Below are 12,178 nucleotides of genomic sequence, written 5' to 3' on the forward strand. Positions count from 1 at the left end.
TGTCCTCAAGTCCATTCTCTACATCTGCGTCTTTATTCCTGTCCTGCCCCTAGGTTCTTCAGAACCATTTTTTTTTTAGTTTCCATATATATGTGTTAGCATACGGTATTTGTTTTTCTCTTTCTGACTTACTTCACTCTGTATGACAGACTCTAGGTCCATCCACCTCACTACAAATAACTCAATTTCGTTTCCTTTTATGGCTGAGTAATATTCCACTGTATATATGTGCCACGTCTTCTTTATCCATTCATCTGTCGATGGACACTTAGGTTGCTTCCATGTCCTGGCTATTGTGAATAGAGCTGCAATGAACATTGAATATTTCACAACTTTTAATCTGCATTTACTTTTCATAAATATTCTCCCTTTAATGACGTGAAAAGCGGATGATTCAGAACAGAGGTTACCTTCCAAGGTGACTTCGGTGCGGGCAGAGCACGGAGGGCACCGCGACGGGTCCCCTCGGCCGTTTCCATCACTGTCCCTGTGTCTCTAATACCTGCGCAGGAATTTCCTCCGTCAGAATTTCAACAGGGCGTCTAAAATTCACTGTCATAAATTATTTTGTCCTATGTTGATGTCATTTCAGCGATTCATTTCTCTAGTTTTTCTCTCTCACATTAGAGCATTTTTGAAATCCTTGCTTACAGAGCAAGCGCCTGACCGTGACACCAGGTTCTCCCCACAGATTTCTCAAGTTATTTTAAAAAATACTCTTTCATAGGAGTTATGCCACAAACCAAATTTTTAGTGCTGTATGTAGAGGGAACAGACTTTATTTTCTTAAGGGAATGGCATTAAAATCCACATAGAATTCTAGAAAAAATGACCTGCCTCATAAAAGGGAAAAGGCATTTATTTCAAAATGAAGCATAGACACCATTTTAAATCTGGTTGCCCTTTAAGGCAATAGTCACAAAATGATTCAGAAAATATCACTGTCCAGTCTGGAAACAGTTAGAAGCAGACAGGCCCGGGCACGTTCTCCGTGCTCCCATCTGGGTGTTTCCTGTGCACACAGCAATCAGCATTGGCTTCCAGACCTTTTCTCTTTTTTTTCTTTCTTTTTTTAAAAAATAATTCTTGGGAAAGAGGAAAACAAAATATCTCAAGCAAGTTCAAGCCAAAATGTCACTATGAATGCAGAACTCTAAAATCTAAAATGTGAAACTCTTGGTTCCTTTTTCTATGGGTAGTTGAGAGTCTTTGCTGTTCGAGACCTTTTACTGATTTAAAATGAGACATTAACTGCGTTGCAGCATTATCAGAGAGCAGCCTGAGGTTTTAACGCCATTCCCGAGGAGGAGGTTAGGTATGTGCTTTGAGTGCGTTTGCTGTAAATACTTGGACAGCAAGAATCTACACAAAATGAAATGCTGAGAGAGATCTGCTTCTAAGCCTTTGAGTCGAAATGTTCGGGCAGTGCTGACTCAGGATGGTGAATACTGACGTGTGGGCGGGGGAGACCTGATGGCCTGCGTGCCGGGCTGCTTGTTCACAGGAGGGGTGAAGCGGGGCCGTGGCGGGAATCCTGGGGTCCGGGGCACGGGCCCCTCCGGGGTGCTGCACTGCGGGAGCTGGGGCACCCCCGCCCCCAACGCCGCCGAGGGTGTCACAGCAGGTTGGGTGACCTCATGCACCTCCCCACAGAAAAACACCTACTTTACAGTTTTTCCATTTCAAATAGCTGGTGCTGGGTAGGTGGCATACCCCCTTACAGGTGAAGTAATACGTCTCTGGGCACAGGTAGTTCTCTGATGAGAATTTGTACTGATTTCTGCCCGAGTTTTAATTTAAAGATCAAGGGCTTTTTTTTCCTACCGGGAAGGCTTCTGGACTGGCGGAAAATCCTTATCTGACTGCTTCTTCTGAAATATAATCTCTGGGATGGCAGTAAATCATCCTTTGCATTAGCTCTGGCAGAAGTATAAGGGAGAGTAGAATAACAAGAAGGAGAAGGAGAAAAAAATCTGCATTTCACAAACGACTTCTGCCTATAGATCCTATTGATAACCTTTTTGACCACAGCAGTGTAGACATTAAGACAGATTCTCAGAGGTTCGTTTTGTTCCGTGGTTCCCACATTCCTCCCTGTCCAAAATTTTGCCCAAACTGTTAAGAAGCAGAATGGATTTTCCTGAGATATTGGTAAGACCACATGACACAACTCCGTGGGGAAAAGAAACAGTTAAAGGCTCACAAACGGAATCATTGGTATAAATAAGCAGGTTGATTTTGTAAAGCTCTGTGGTGTCACAGCTTTAAACTCCTATCCTGAAAATCCATAACGTATCCGACTTGTTGTAACTTCAGAGGACGAATCCAGAGGAACCCCTTGATTTGTATTTTTGTCATTTTTCTCTTGCAGGAAGAAGGCATCGTGAAGGAGATTGACATCAGTCATCATGTGAAAGCAGGCTTTGAAAAGGCCGACCCTTCCCAGTTTGAACTGTTAAAAGTTTTGGGACAAGGGTCCTATGGAAAGGTAAGTTAGGTCCATGGTTCCCTCCAAGTGGGTCTCATTCCACTGGGGCTGGTCCCGCACGTCAGGGCGAAGCACTTGCATGTCTGGTGAGGAAGATGGCAGAAGTGCCTCCTGAGCCCAAGGGAGAAGTGGCCCCAAGCTGAGGGAATGAAAAGTACAGGCAGCGCCCACATGGTGGGTCCCGTGGTGGCTGGAGCTGGGGCCTCAGTTTGCCTGAAGCCCGTGACCATGGAGCTGAGCTTAGGGACACCACACACCTTCCCTCTCCCGTAGCTTCCACGGGCCTTTAGTGTATCACTGTGCTGGCTAGGGTCCTTGAACTTGAGCCATGCATCTTTGGAAGTGCACACCCCACAAGTATTTCTCAAAAAGAAAGAAAAAGTAGGAGAACAAGGAAGAAAGGAACAGAGAAGGCAGCACCCTTTGGGACCGGTTCATGTGACCGTCACCAAGGAGTCAAGGAGGCTGGGACTGCAGACTGGCTCCCCTCACCCTCCGTGTAAACTGTGCAGATATTTTGCCCGTCCAAGCCTCAGTTTCCCCATCTATGAAAGGGACATAATGTGAACTACTTTCTATAATTACTCTATGGATTAAATAAGACATGACTCCTAGACATCTAGCAATCGTCTACGATGAATCTGTGCACTAGAATTTTTTTGTTTCCTTTCTTTTTCACCTTCAAGTTAAAATGAAAACTGATTTCTCTCAGGAAATGAGAAATAGTTGTCTCTTTATAAAGGGCCACATCCATGTACGGCATGATGTCAATACATCTTTCACGAGGATAAGTGAGTTATTCCAGGGCAGTGCTAATATCTCTGTGTTCTTGGTGTAACTGTTAGAAATTATACAGACCTATGATTTCTAGAGATGAGGACCTGAGGTAAACCATGAAGCCAGCCTTTCCTAGAGTTTAAGCAGAACAGAGTCCTGGCTTTTTAAAGTGACTATTTTTGTATGGTATGTGGACATTCACCAAATTTCCCCATTCTTCATAGGACTTTGTGCCAAGATGAAATCTGGCGCATGTCGATTTCATGTAGGATTAATAGTTTGTTAGTGATATTCTAGATAATCTCTTACAGACCACGAAAATTTGATTGTTTGTGAAATCTCTCTTTTGGCATTCTTAAAAGGTAGAATGTCTTTTTATTTTATTTTTTCTTTTCCACGCAACGTGGTAAGGAATATGTGTTTATACTAACGTATCTACAGACATGTTCGCTTGAACCATATGAAATTACCAGTGTTCAAAATGTTGTGGCCTCCAAAAATGGCTATTTCATATGGTTTATAAGGCATTTATGAAAGTAGGGAAATGAAGATTTCAGGCTCTCAGGGTAAAAAGCTGTTACTAAAACATAGAGGCAGGCCTATTTATGTGGTAATGGACTGTCTTCCCGTTAATTAGAAATGTTGGAAGAAGACGAAGTGGCATAAGTCTTTCTCTAAGAACCATGACATGGAAATAGGGACAAGCAAGGTGCCCCTTGCTCCCTTTCAGAGACGCTGCCCACGCGGGACCCGTGCAGCTGAATCACCTCTGTCTCCAGTGATGGAGATCGGGACCCACCTCGCAGGCGAGGCCCGGGGTTGCTGGGTGGGCGCTGGCTGATGCCCCGGCCTATCGCAGGACCCTGATTTCACTGAGCGCCCTCCCCCCAGGGTGTCTGGAAGCAGCAGAGATGGAAAATGCCTTCTGAGCTCAAGGAAAACGGATCTGAGCCTGTCCGTTCAAAACTCGACTGAACAAAAGCTACGTTGAGGATGCCCTGCTCAGAGATCTGGGCATTAAAAATGAAAGGAGAAAAGACTTTTTCCAGTTCCCTGCAAATTGTGAATTTCAATTTTGATTAAAAAAAAATTATTTGGGCTTCCCTGGTGGCGCAGTGGTTGCGCGTCCGCCTGCCGATGCAGGGGAACCGGGTTCGCGCCCCGGTCCGGGAGGATCCCACGTGCCGCGGAGCGGCTGGGCCCGTGAGCCGTGGCCGCTGAGCCTGCGCGTCCGGAGCCTGTGCTCCGCAACGGGAGAGGCCGCTGCAGAGGGAGGCCCGCGTACCACACAAAAAAAACAAAACAAAACAAAACAAAAAAAATTATTTGGGAAACAAGTGAAATCCTGGTGTCGGGCGGAATCCCCTGGAATGACAAGCTTCGTAACGCTCCGCACTTTTCCTTCCCAGCCATCGCTGTATGAGGCATAAAAAAGTAAAGTTTAAAAGATTAATAGCTTCTGATATTAATAAAGAAAGAGATAAATTAAGAGCTTAAAAGTGAAATTAAGTAAGTGAAGAGAAATAAAAGGAAGAGGCAGTGGCAACTCCTACAGATGTTTAACCTCCATTAACTACTGACTCACAAGCTCAACCACTGCCTGTGTGTTGGGCCTGGTCACCGGATCAGGACCGTCGCGGACACTGGAGGTGAGGTTCAGGATTCTCGGTGGACGAGGCTGCTGTGCCGACCCGACAGGGCTCTGGAAAGCTCCACCCAGAGGTCCCCTGGGAACGGTGGGCACTAGAGAACCACAGTCACAAATCTTAGGTGTCCACACAGCACTATTTGTTATGAATGTTTTATAAAAGCCAAACTAACGACAAGAGGGGGAAATCCATATGTTCTACCGCCCATATGATTTTCTTCTTCATCTCTAAATGGAAATCACATGTCCTTATGCAGGAGTATCTTCCTTTTGCTCTCTGGAAGAGGAAGAAGGGTACAGCTACGCGTTTGCATCCTGCAGGAAGCTCCTGTTAAACAGACGTCTCTTGCAGAGACTCCGGAGGGCAGGGAGCTGGCGTGAACCTGGGCTCCGGGGTCCCGTTCGCCCACCGCCGGGTCCCTGTGTTCTTATTCTCACCCCTTCAGTGACTGCAGCTGTTGGAGACCCGGAAATGGATAAAATGCCACCAAGACCTCCTCGCTCATGCCTGCTGCTGGCCCCAGACTGCTCCCGGGAATCGCCCAAGTGACTGTATCCTCCGCCCGCGCCCTTTACTTCCCTTTCCTCGCCCCCGCTCTGCCCTTGCGCAGCTGGAAGATGGTTCCTGGAAAGGAGCAGCGCTCACCCCCGGGGGGCCCGGCTCAGGGTTGGGCTCTCTCACAGGGATGTCTGAGGCGGGCGGCCTCGGGATTGTCCCTAGACGGGGCCACACAAGGGGCGGCGCGCGCTGCCACCCCCACGCTCCGCCCTGCAGAGCCCATGGAGCCAAGTGGCCCGTTTGCTGAAGGAATTTGCTGGGAATAACGGGGACAGTTTCTGGCCTTTAGTAATTTGGTCAAACCATGATTATTTCAGTGATGGCCGGAGAGTGATGGGGGTCGGTAGTGCCTGGGACCAGAGGAAGGCAGCCTATCCTTGACGGCCAAGCAGGCAGTGAGGAAGCAGCGAAGCCCTTTGAGGAATGGGGCAGAGGGTGTCCGAGTGTTAAAAGGCATGGCGCTGCCCAGATGTTCCCCGAGAGCTTCAAGGAAGGTGGAAACAAAGCCTTTGCCCCCTCCCTGGCTCGTCACCTGCCCCTCGGTCTCCCCAGGCAGATAAGGACCGGATTGTGACCCCACCTTCTGAGGTGGGGTCACACCCCAATGAGAAGCCTCCTTGCTCCCCCGTGACTAAGCGGTGGGGTTTGTAAGAACAGGTCTGTAAATGTCTTCCTCTGGGGGGAGGTTGGTACCCTGACATCCTCTGGAAGCGCACGGCCGCCACCCACTTGGGTCGTGCGCTGGGAGGACACTGCAGACCAGTTGCCAGGCTCGTGTGTTGAGGGGACACTGCAGACCAGTTGCCAGGCTCCGGTTCTGAGACAGAGTTGAAAATCTCGCTCAGAGAATGAGGTAGTGAGCCGGCTGATCGCGGTGATACACGGAGACTAGGGCAGCTTCGGGTGACACGGCATCTGTCTCCGTGTGTGCTCACGGAAGGGCTTTGCAGAGTCTCGGCTGAGCTTCTGAAGAAGCAGCTCTAAAAATAAAACGCGGGAGCACATGCAAAGCCCCCTGGGTTAAGTGTTAGAGATTCGGCAGCTGTCTTTGCTGAAATTGTCCAGTCGTTTGGGAACTTATCTCACTACGTTAGAATGTGTTCCTGAGTCACGTAAGGATGAAGAGGCGAGAGGTACGGGGTGCCTCGGACGGGAGGGCTCTCCCGGGGCAGACAGAGACAACCTCTTGACTCGTATTAAATCCACTTTTAAGTCGATTGTTACCGTATTTTGTTGTTTCTTTCGAAATGCGTTTGTCTCCTGTTGGGTGCTCTGCTTGCTGTCGGGCCGATCCTGCTGCGTTTCTTGCAGGACCTGGCGCGTGGCAGGAGCCTGACAAATTTTGGTAGCGTGCGATTTGTTTCCTGTTCTTTTGCAAATAAAAGTAGAACTCCTTTTTAAAACAGATGAATATAAATAGCCAGTATTATCCGTCATCTCATTTTTATTAATAAAACCTGAGTTGCAGTAAAAGAAAAAAGGTTCACGTGAAGCGATCCATGCAAGATTTGCACCCTTGAAACGAAACCATCGTGGTCAGATGCCATGTGAACGTGGCCCTCCGTGCGGGCAGCCTTCCCTACTTCGGAATCCACGCATGTACCTCGTACACATATTCACGTGTGAGTTCCTACGGACCCCCCCTTACATTGTGGGGAAGAGGCGGAGAAAGGAATGAAAAGGGGGACAGAAAAGACCGACTCTGGATATTCCAAAGGCCCGACCTTCTGAACACACATCCTTCACATACCTGTCCTCATTTTTCTCCGTCGTCCCCTCGTTTTGAAAGAGGGGTTTTACTCTCGTCACTCGCGTTCCGATGACGAATGCCTCGTCTTGGGGCTGAGGACTCGTCTTCGCTGCGGTACGGTGGGTAGCTCGCTCTGTCCCACAGCCCCCGTGGGTCTGGACACGACACTCAGTGAAGCTCCAGGCACACGCGCGGGCAGCACCCGTGCCTTCCGGACGCACGTGTCGCCTGCACCCGCGTCTCTGTCACGACGGCAGATTTTTGCATCTATCGGTAAATACTGTTAGGAAAAGCAAATACTGTTGTTTCATCTGCGTGGAAGGTGCTCTGTTCGTGACGGATACCCCAGGTTGTTTGGTTGGTGTTTTACTAATTTTGTTCAACAACCATGAATGTGACTTTTAAGCTCAGCCTCTCAAACAATTGTCTTTTCCTCCACAATACACGTCAGAATGTTTCCCAGCAGATGTCGTGTCCACGTGAGACTATGTAAGAGCCGTTCAGAAACCACCTCCAACTATAAACTTAAGCTACTCAAAGCTAAAGTTTGGGTGAAGAAAGCTCAAAATAAGAGAGCCTAGCTCATCTCGAGAGTCAGAGAGCGTCCTGTGTGGTTGGCAGTGGCTCTCAGGGTGGCCGTCGCCTTGGGGATTTACAGGGCGTATTTACAGTAAACCAGATGACCTCCCTGAAAACTTCTGAAGAGGGTTCGCTTTTCTAAAGAACTGGTCTTTTTTTAAAAGGCGGGTGCTAGTCCCTCTGACATAAAACGTTTCGTAGAAAGTGAGTGTTGCCGAAAACAATGCGATCCTTCATACGACCACGTAGCACGGCTCCTCACAGGGTTGTAGTAAATTAGATGAACTTTTCCTGACATCCCAGAGGTTGGAGAAGATTTTACATTTAGGTTTTTCCTACAGTGTATTGATTTTGTTGGAGTTCCCTAAACTCCCTGCGTATCCCTGTGTCAGATCAAATAAGGAGAATGAACTTACAGTCCTATCAACTGTAGGTGTTCTGTGTTCTCTTTCTCAGGTGTTCCTGGTGCGGAAGGTCAAGGGGTCGGATGCTGGGCAGCTCTACGCCATGAAGGTTCTCAAGAAGGCCACCTTGAAAGGTGAGAGGTCCCAGAGGGGGAGACAGTAACTGTGGTTTATCCTCTGCTTGTTATTGGGGGAAATGGACGTTCTGTTTAGCGTTGCATGCTTTCTATTTGTCGACATGTTACTCTCTGATTGGTAATACACAATACAAGCATGTCCCTGAATATTTAACATAGCCCTGCAAAATTTCCACAGTCTTCAGAGGGAAAGCCATATTGCGTAAATACCATCCTCCACATATGCTCTGCTGTAACGTACCATTTGGGGAAAAGAGCACTGAGGAGGAAAGCAAAAGCAGGTTGTCCCGGCTGTATTGGACAGCAAGTCAGCCTACATTCTTCCTTCAGACTGGATTGCGCAGTTTTAAACAAAATGTGATTCACGGCGGTATTATTTCCCTTTCTTCCCCCGGACTGGGTTTTAGGAATTCAGTCCAGCACCTGATTCCCTCTGCTTCTATACCCCTCCCCTCCAGAAAAGTACACGCACATAATGCAGGTCAAGGTAAGCTGTTATCTAAAATCTCTATTCTAAGCTCAGGGTCGTTTAGCCAGCAATACGTACAGCTAAGCACCAGCTACATCTGCTCTGACCACCTCCTGTTCACCCATTGGTGAGGCAGGGATCCGTGTCCTAAATAGCGCTCGAGGCTAGGCACACCGCACCTGGCCTGGGCAGGTGAGACGACAGGGTTTGTCAGTCACCTGTACTCATCACTGGGGGAGGAGGGCACTGCACACCATGCTGGGCCACGAGGGGCTGCACAGGGGCAGACTGAGTTGCAGGGAGTGTGAGATGCAGGCTTTGTAGTAACAAGAGGGTGGGGTGGCCCCTGGTTCCAGGGGAGATGTGATGGGCTTGTTTGAGTGGTTCTGTGGGCTGGCAGGGAACTGAACATGTTAGGTTAAAGACCAGATGGGGTACAGCTGGTCTGGATTATAGGGAACCAGCAGGGTGGGGAGCCTTTCCTGCTAGGTGGGGGGGCATATCTGTCAAGGGCAGGGGAACTCGTGGTTAAGCCTTTGGGGCCCATGAAACTCAGAGGTGTCAAGGCAGCTCTTGAAGCTTTAGGTTTTATATCACAATGTCTTCAGCACCTACATGCAGGGGACAGTACAAAAATGTCATTCTCTGCCTTCAAGTCACTTACTGTCTAGCTGGTAAATAAGATATATTTTGAACCACATTGAACCAATAATATAGAACAATAAATGCATGGACCAAATATATTTAGACCTAAACATTTTAGATACAAAGGAAGAAAGAGTTCTTCCACATGAGGCCATTCAAAAAGGATTTAGAAGGTGAGCGAGACAATTCTTAAAGGATGGGTAAATATTTCTATAGAGAACAGCAATCAGGTTGACATTGTCAGCACAACCCATGAAAGAAGATACAAAAACTGCCCACTTTGGCCAGACCGGAGCCTGCATCAGAATCACCTATGTGTGTTTGGGGAAAGTTGTTAAAAATAGATCCCAAGGCCCCACTTCTGACCTACTGGATTGTAATCTCTTGGGGCAGAGCCTAGAATTTGAGTTTTCTAACAAACTGTCCCAGTAATTCTTCTGTACCCAAAAGTTTGGGGTTCTATGATATAGTTTTGGTTTTATAGTTTATTGTTGACAATGGAGTTTTTTTGTGTGTGCTTTTTTTTTGTTTTGCGGTACGCGGGCCTCTCACTTTTGAGGTCTCTCCCATTACGGAGCACAGGCTCCGGACGCACAGGCTCAGCGGCCATGGCTCACGGGCCCAGCCGCTCCGTGGCATGTGGGATCTTCCCGGACCCGGGCACGAACCCGTGTCCCCTGCATCCTCAGGCGGACTCTCAACCACTGCGCCACCAGGGAAGTCCTGACACTGGAGTTTTTAATTCAACAACATAATTTAAACTGTGCTATTTATAGTGAACGTTTTTTTATTGTAGCTATAATAATATTTCTAAAATTGTTTGTCGATTGATCGTGGCCAAATAGTCCCAAGATCCTCATAATAATATAATTTTAAAGAATGTTCGTTAAAAGATGTATAGGAAACAAAGCAGGTTTTGACTTTCTATCCCCAACTTTGAATAAAATAATCTCTTCACTAAACAGTAGTTCCATAGAAATAGAAAATCAAATGAAACATAGTTCAAGATCATCGGACTGTCTAAAAAAGTGAACAGCTTCTCTGGCACTGCCTCAAAAGTTAAATAGAGTTACCATATGACCCAACTCTTCTAGTCTAGGTATATAACCAAGAGAAGCGAAAACATACATCTACACAGAAACTTGTACATGAACGTTCCTAGCAGCACTAGCTAATTCACAGTAGCCAAAAAGTGGAAAAACCCCAAATGTCCGTGAACTCATGGATAAAGTATGGTACATCCATACAGCGGAATATTATTTGGCAATAAAAAGAAATGAAATACCGATGCATGCCACAGCCTGGAGGAACCTTGACAACATTATGCTGGGGAAAAAGAAGCCAGTCACAAAGTTTCCCATATTGTAGGACTCCATTTATGTGAAAATCCAGGAGAGGCGAATCCACAGAGACAGGAAGTAGATCAGTGGTTGCCGGGGCCTGGGGCGTTAGGGAGACAGGGTGTGGCCTCATGACTATGGGGTTTCTTTTGGGGGTGATGAAAATGTTTTATAATTGACTGTGGTGATGGTTGCACAACTCTGAATATTCCAGAAACCATCGAATTGTGCACTTTGGGTGGATTGAGTGGTACATGAATTATATCTCGGTGAAGCTGTTATTTTTAAAATGAACAGCTGGTATGTAACATGGCCATTTGCTAAAACCCCCTCTTTCATCCTCAAAGCATGGAGGTTTACTGTCTCAGACACAGAGCGGGCAGCTCCCTGTGGTTGAAGATGAGGGCAGGTCGAAGCAGAAGCCATGTCAGCTCATCCTCTGACCAGATTGTTCCTGGCGACCCCCCGCCCATCTCCCCTTCCATCAGCACATCTGATAACCTCACCAGCACGTGCTCAGTGCCCTTAAATTGTTCCCTTTCTCCTCAAGTTGTACGTGTTCCTTCTTTCCCATCAAATACCATCTCACCCTCTCCTGCCCCCAAAGGAGGAAGAGGGAGAAGTGGGAGAGAAATTGGAACCGTGGGGGAACTTGTGTGTTCACCCTGCTCTGGAGGCGTGAGATAGAACCAGGAGCTGGGCCGGCGCTGTCCTTGTGCAGCCCGTCCATCAGCCTCAGCCTTGACCTCTTAGCGCGTGTGCAAACACTCATCTCGGTGATCTCAGCTTCCACGGGAACGCAAGTCTCCACGTTTGTTGATGATCCGATCCAGTGTCCTTGAGAAAGTGCTCCTGATACAAGGTTACATGGATTAGGCAGGATATAAAACTGTGTTACAGAACGATAGTGATGTTGTTAAACGCATGCATGCCTCCATGTGTACAGGTAGATGCCTGTGTGTGCACTAATATTGAATATATGTCATGCTCGTAGGAAATATGCCAAAACGAAAACACTCATAGGATTATTGGGAGCTTTTATTTTCTTCTCTGTGTTCTATATTTCAACTTTTCAACCAACATAGAACATGTTTGCCTTTGTATAATATAAAGTTTTTGTGTAATATTCCAGACCAACACGTTGCTTGACTATGCAAAATCATTTGTACGATGTGAGAGTGAGCCATACACGTGTGAAACTTACAAGCATAAAGCCAGAAAAATTTCCCACTTCCTAGTGCTCCTTGAAAAGCCAGCTTTTGAACCAAACCTTATTTTATATCATCTACTATTTTAGCTTTTCAAAATGGTCCATCACTAAAGAATAGATTTTTTTCCCCAGAAGTGCAATCAGAACTTATTTCCCTAAGAGAAAATACAGA

General features: G+C 47.1%; 1 protein-coding gene across 4 annotated transcripts in view; it reads left to right on the plus strand.

Annotated features, from left to right (window-relative positions):
• Nucleotides 1–12,178, plus strand: part of RPS6KA2 (ribosomal protein S6 kinase A2) — a 215,722-nt gene that overhangs the window by 119,241 nt on the left and 84,303 nt on the right. For all 4 annotated transcript variants that reach the window (XM_028494765.2, XM_007107822.4, XM_007107823.4 and 1 more), the window contains exons 2-3: nt 2,372–2,488; nt 8,258–8,339. In XM_028494765.2, the coding sequence (XP_028350566.1) occupies nt 2,372–2,488; nt 8,258–8,339 (199 nt within the window). The remainder of the gene's footprint in view (nt 1–2,371; nt 2,489–8,257; nt 8,340–12,178) is intronic.

This window comes from Physeter macrocephalus, chromosome 10 (assembly GCF_002837175.3).
Source record: "Physeter macrocephalus isolate SW-GA chromosome 10, ASM283717v5, whole genome shotgun sequence".
Lineage (NCBI taxonomy): Eukaryota > Metazoa > Chordata > Mammalia > Artiodactyla > Physeteridae > Physeter > Physeter macrocephalus.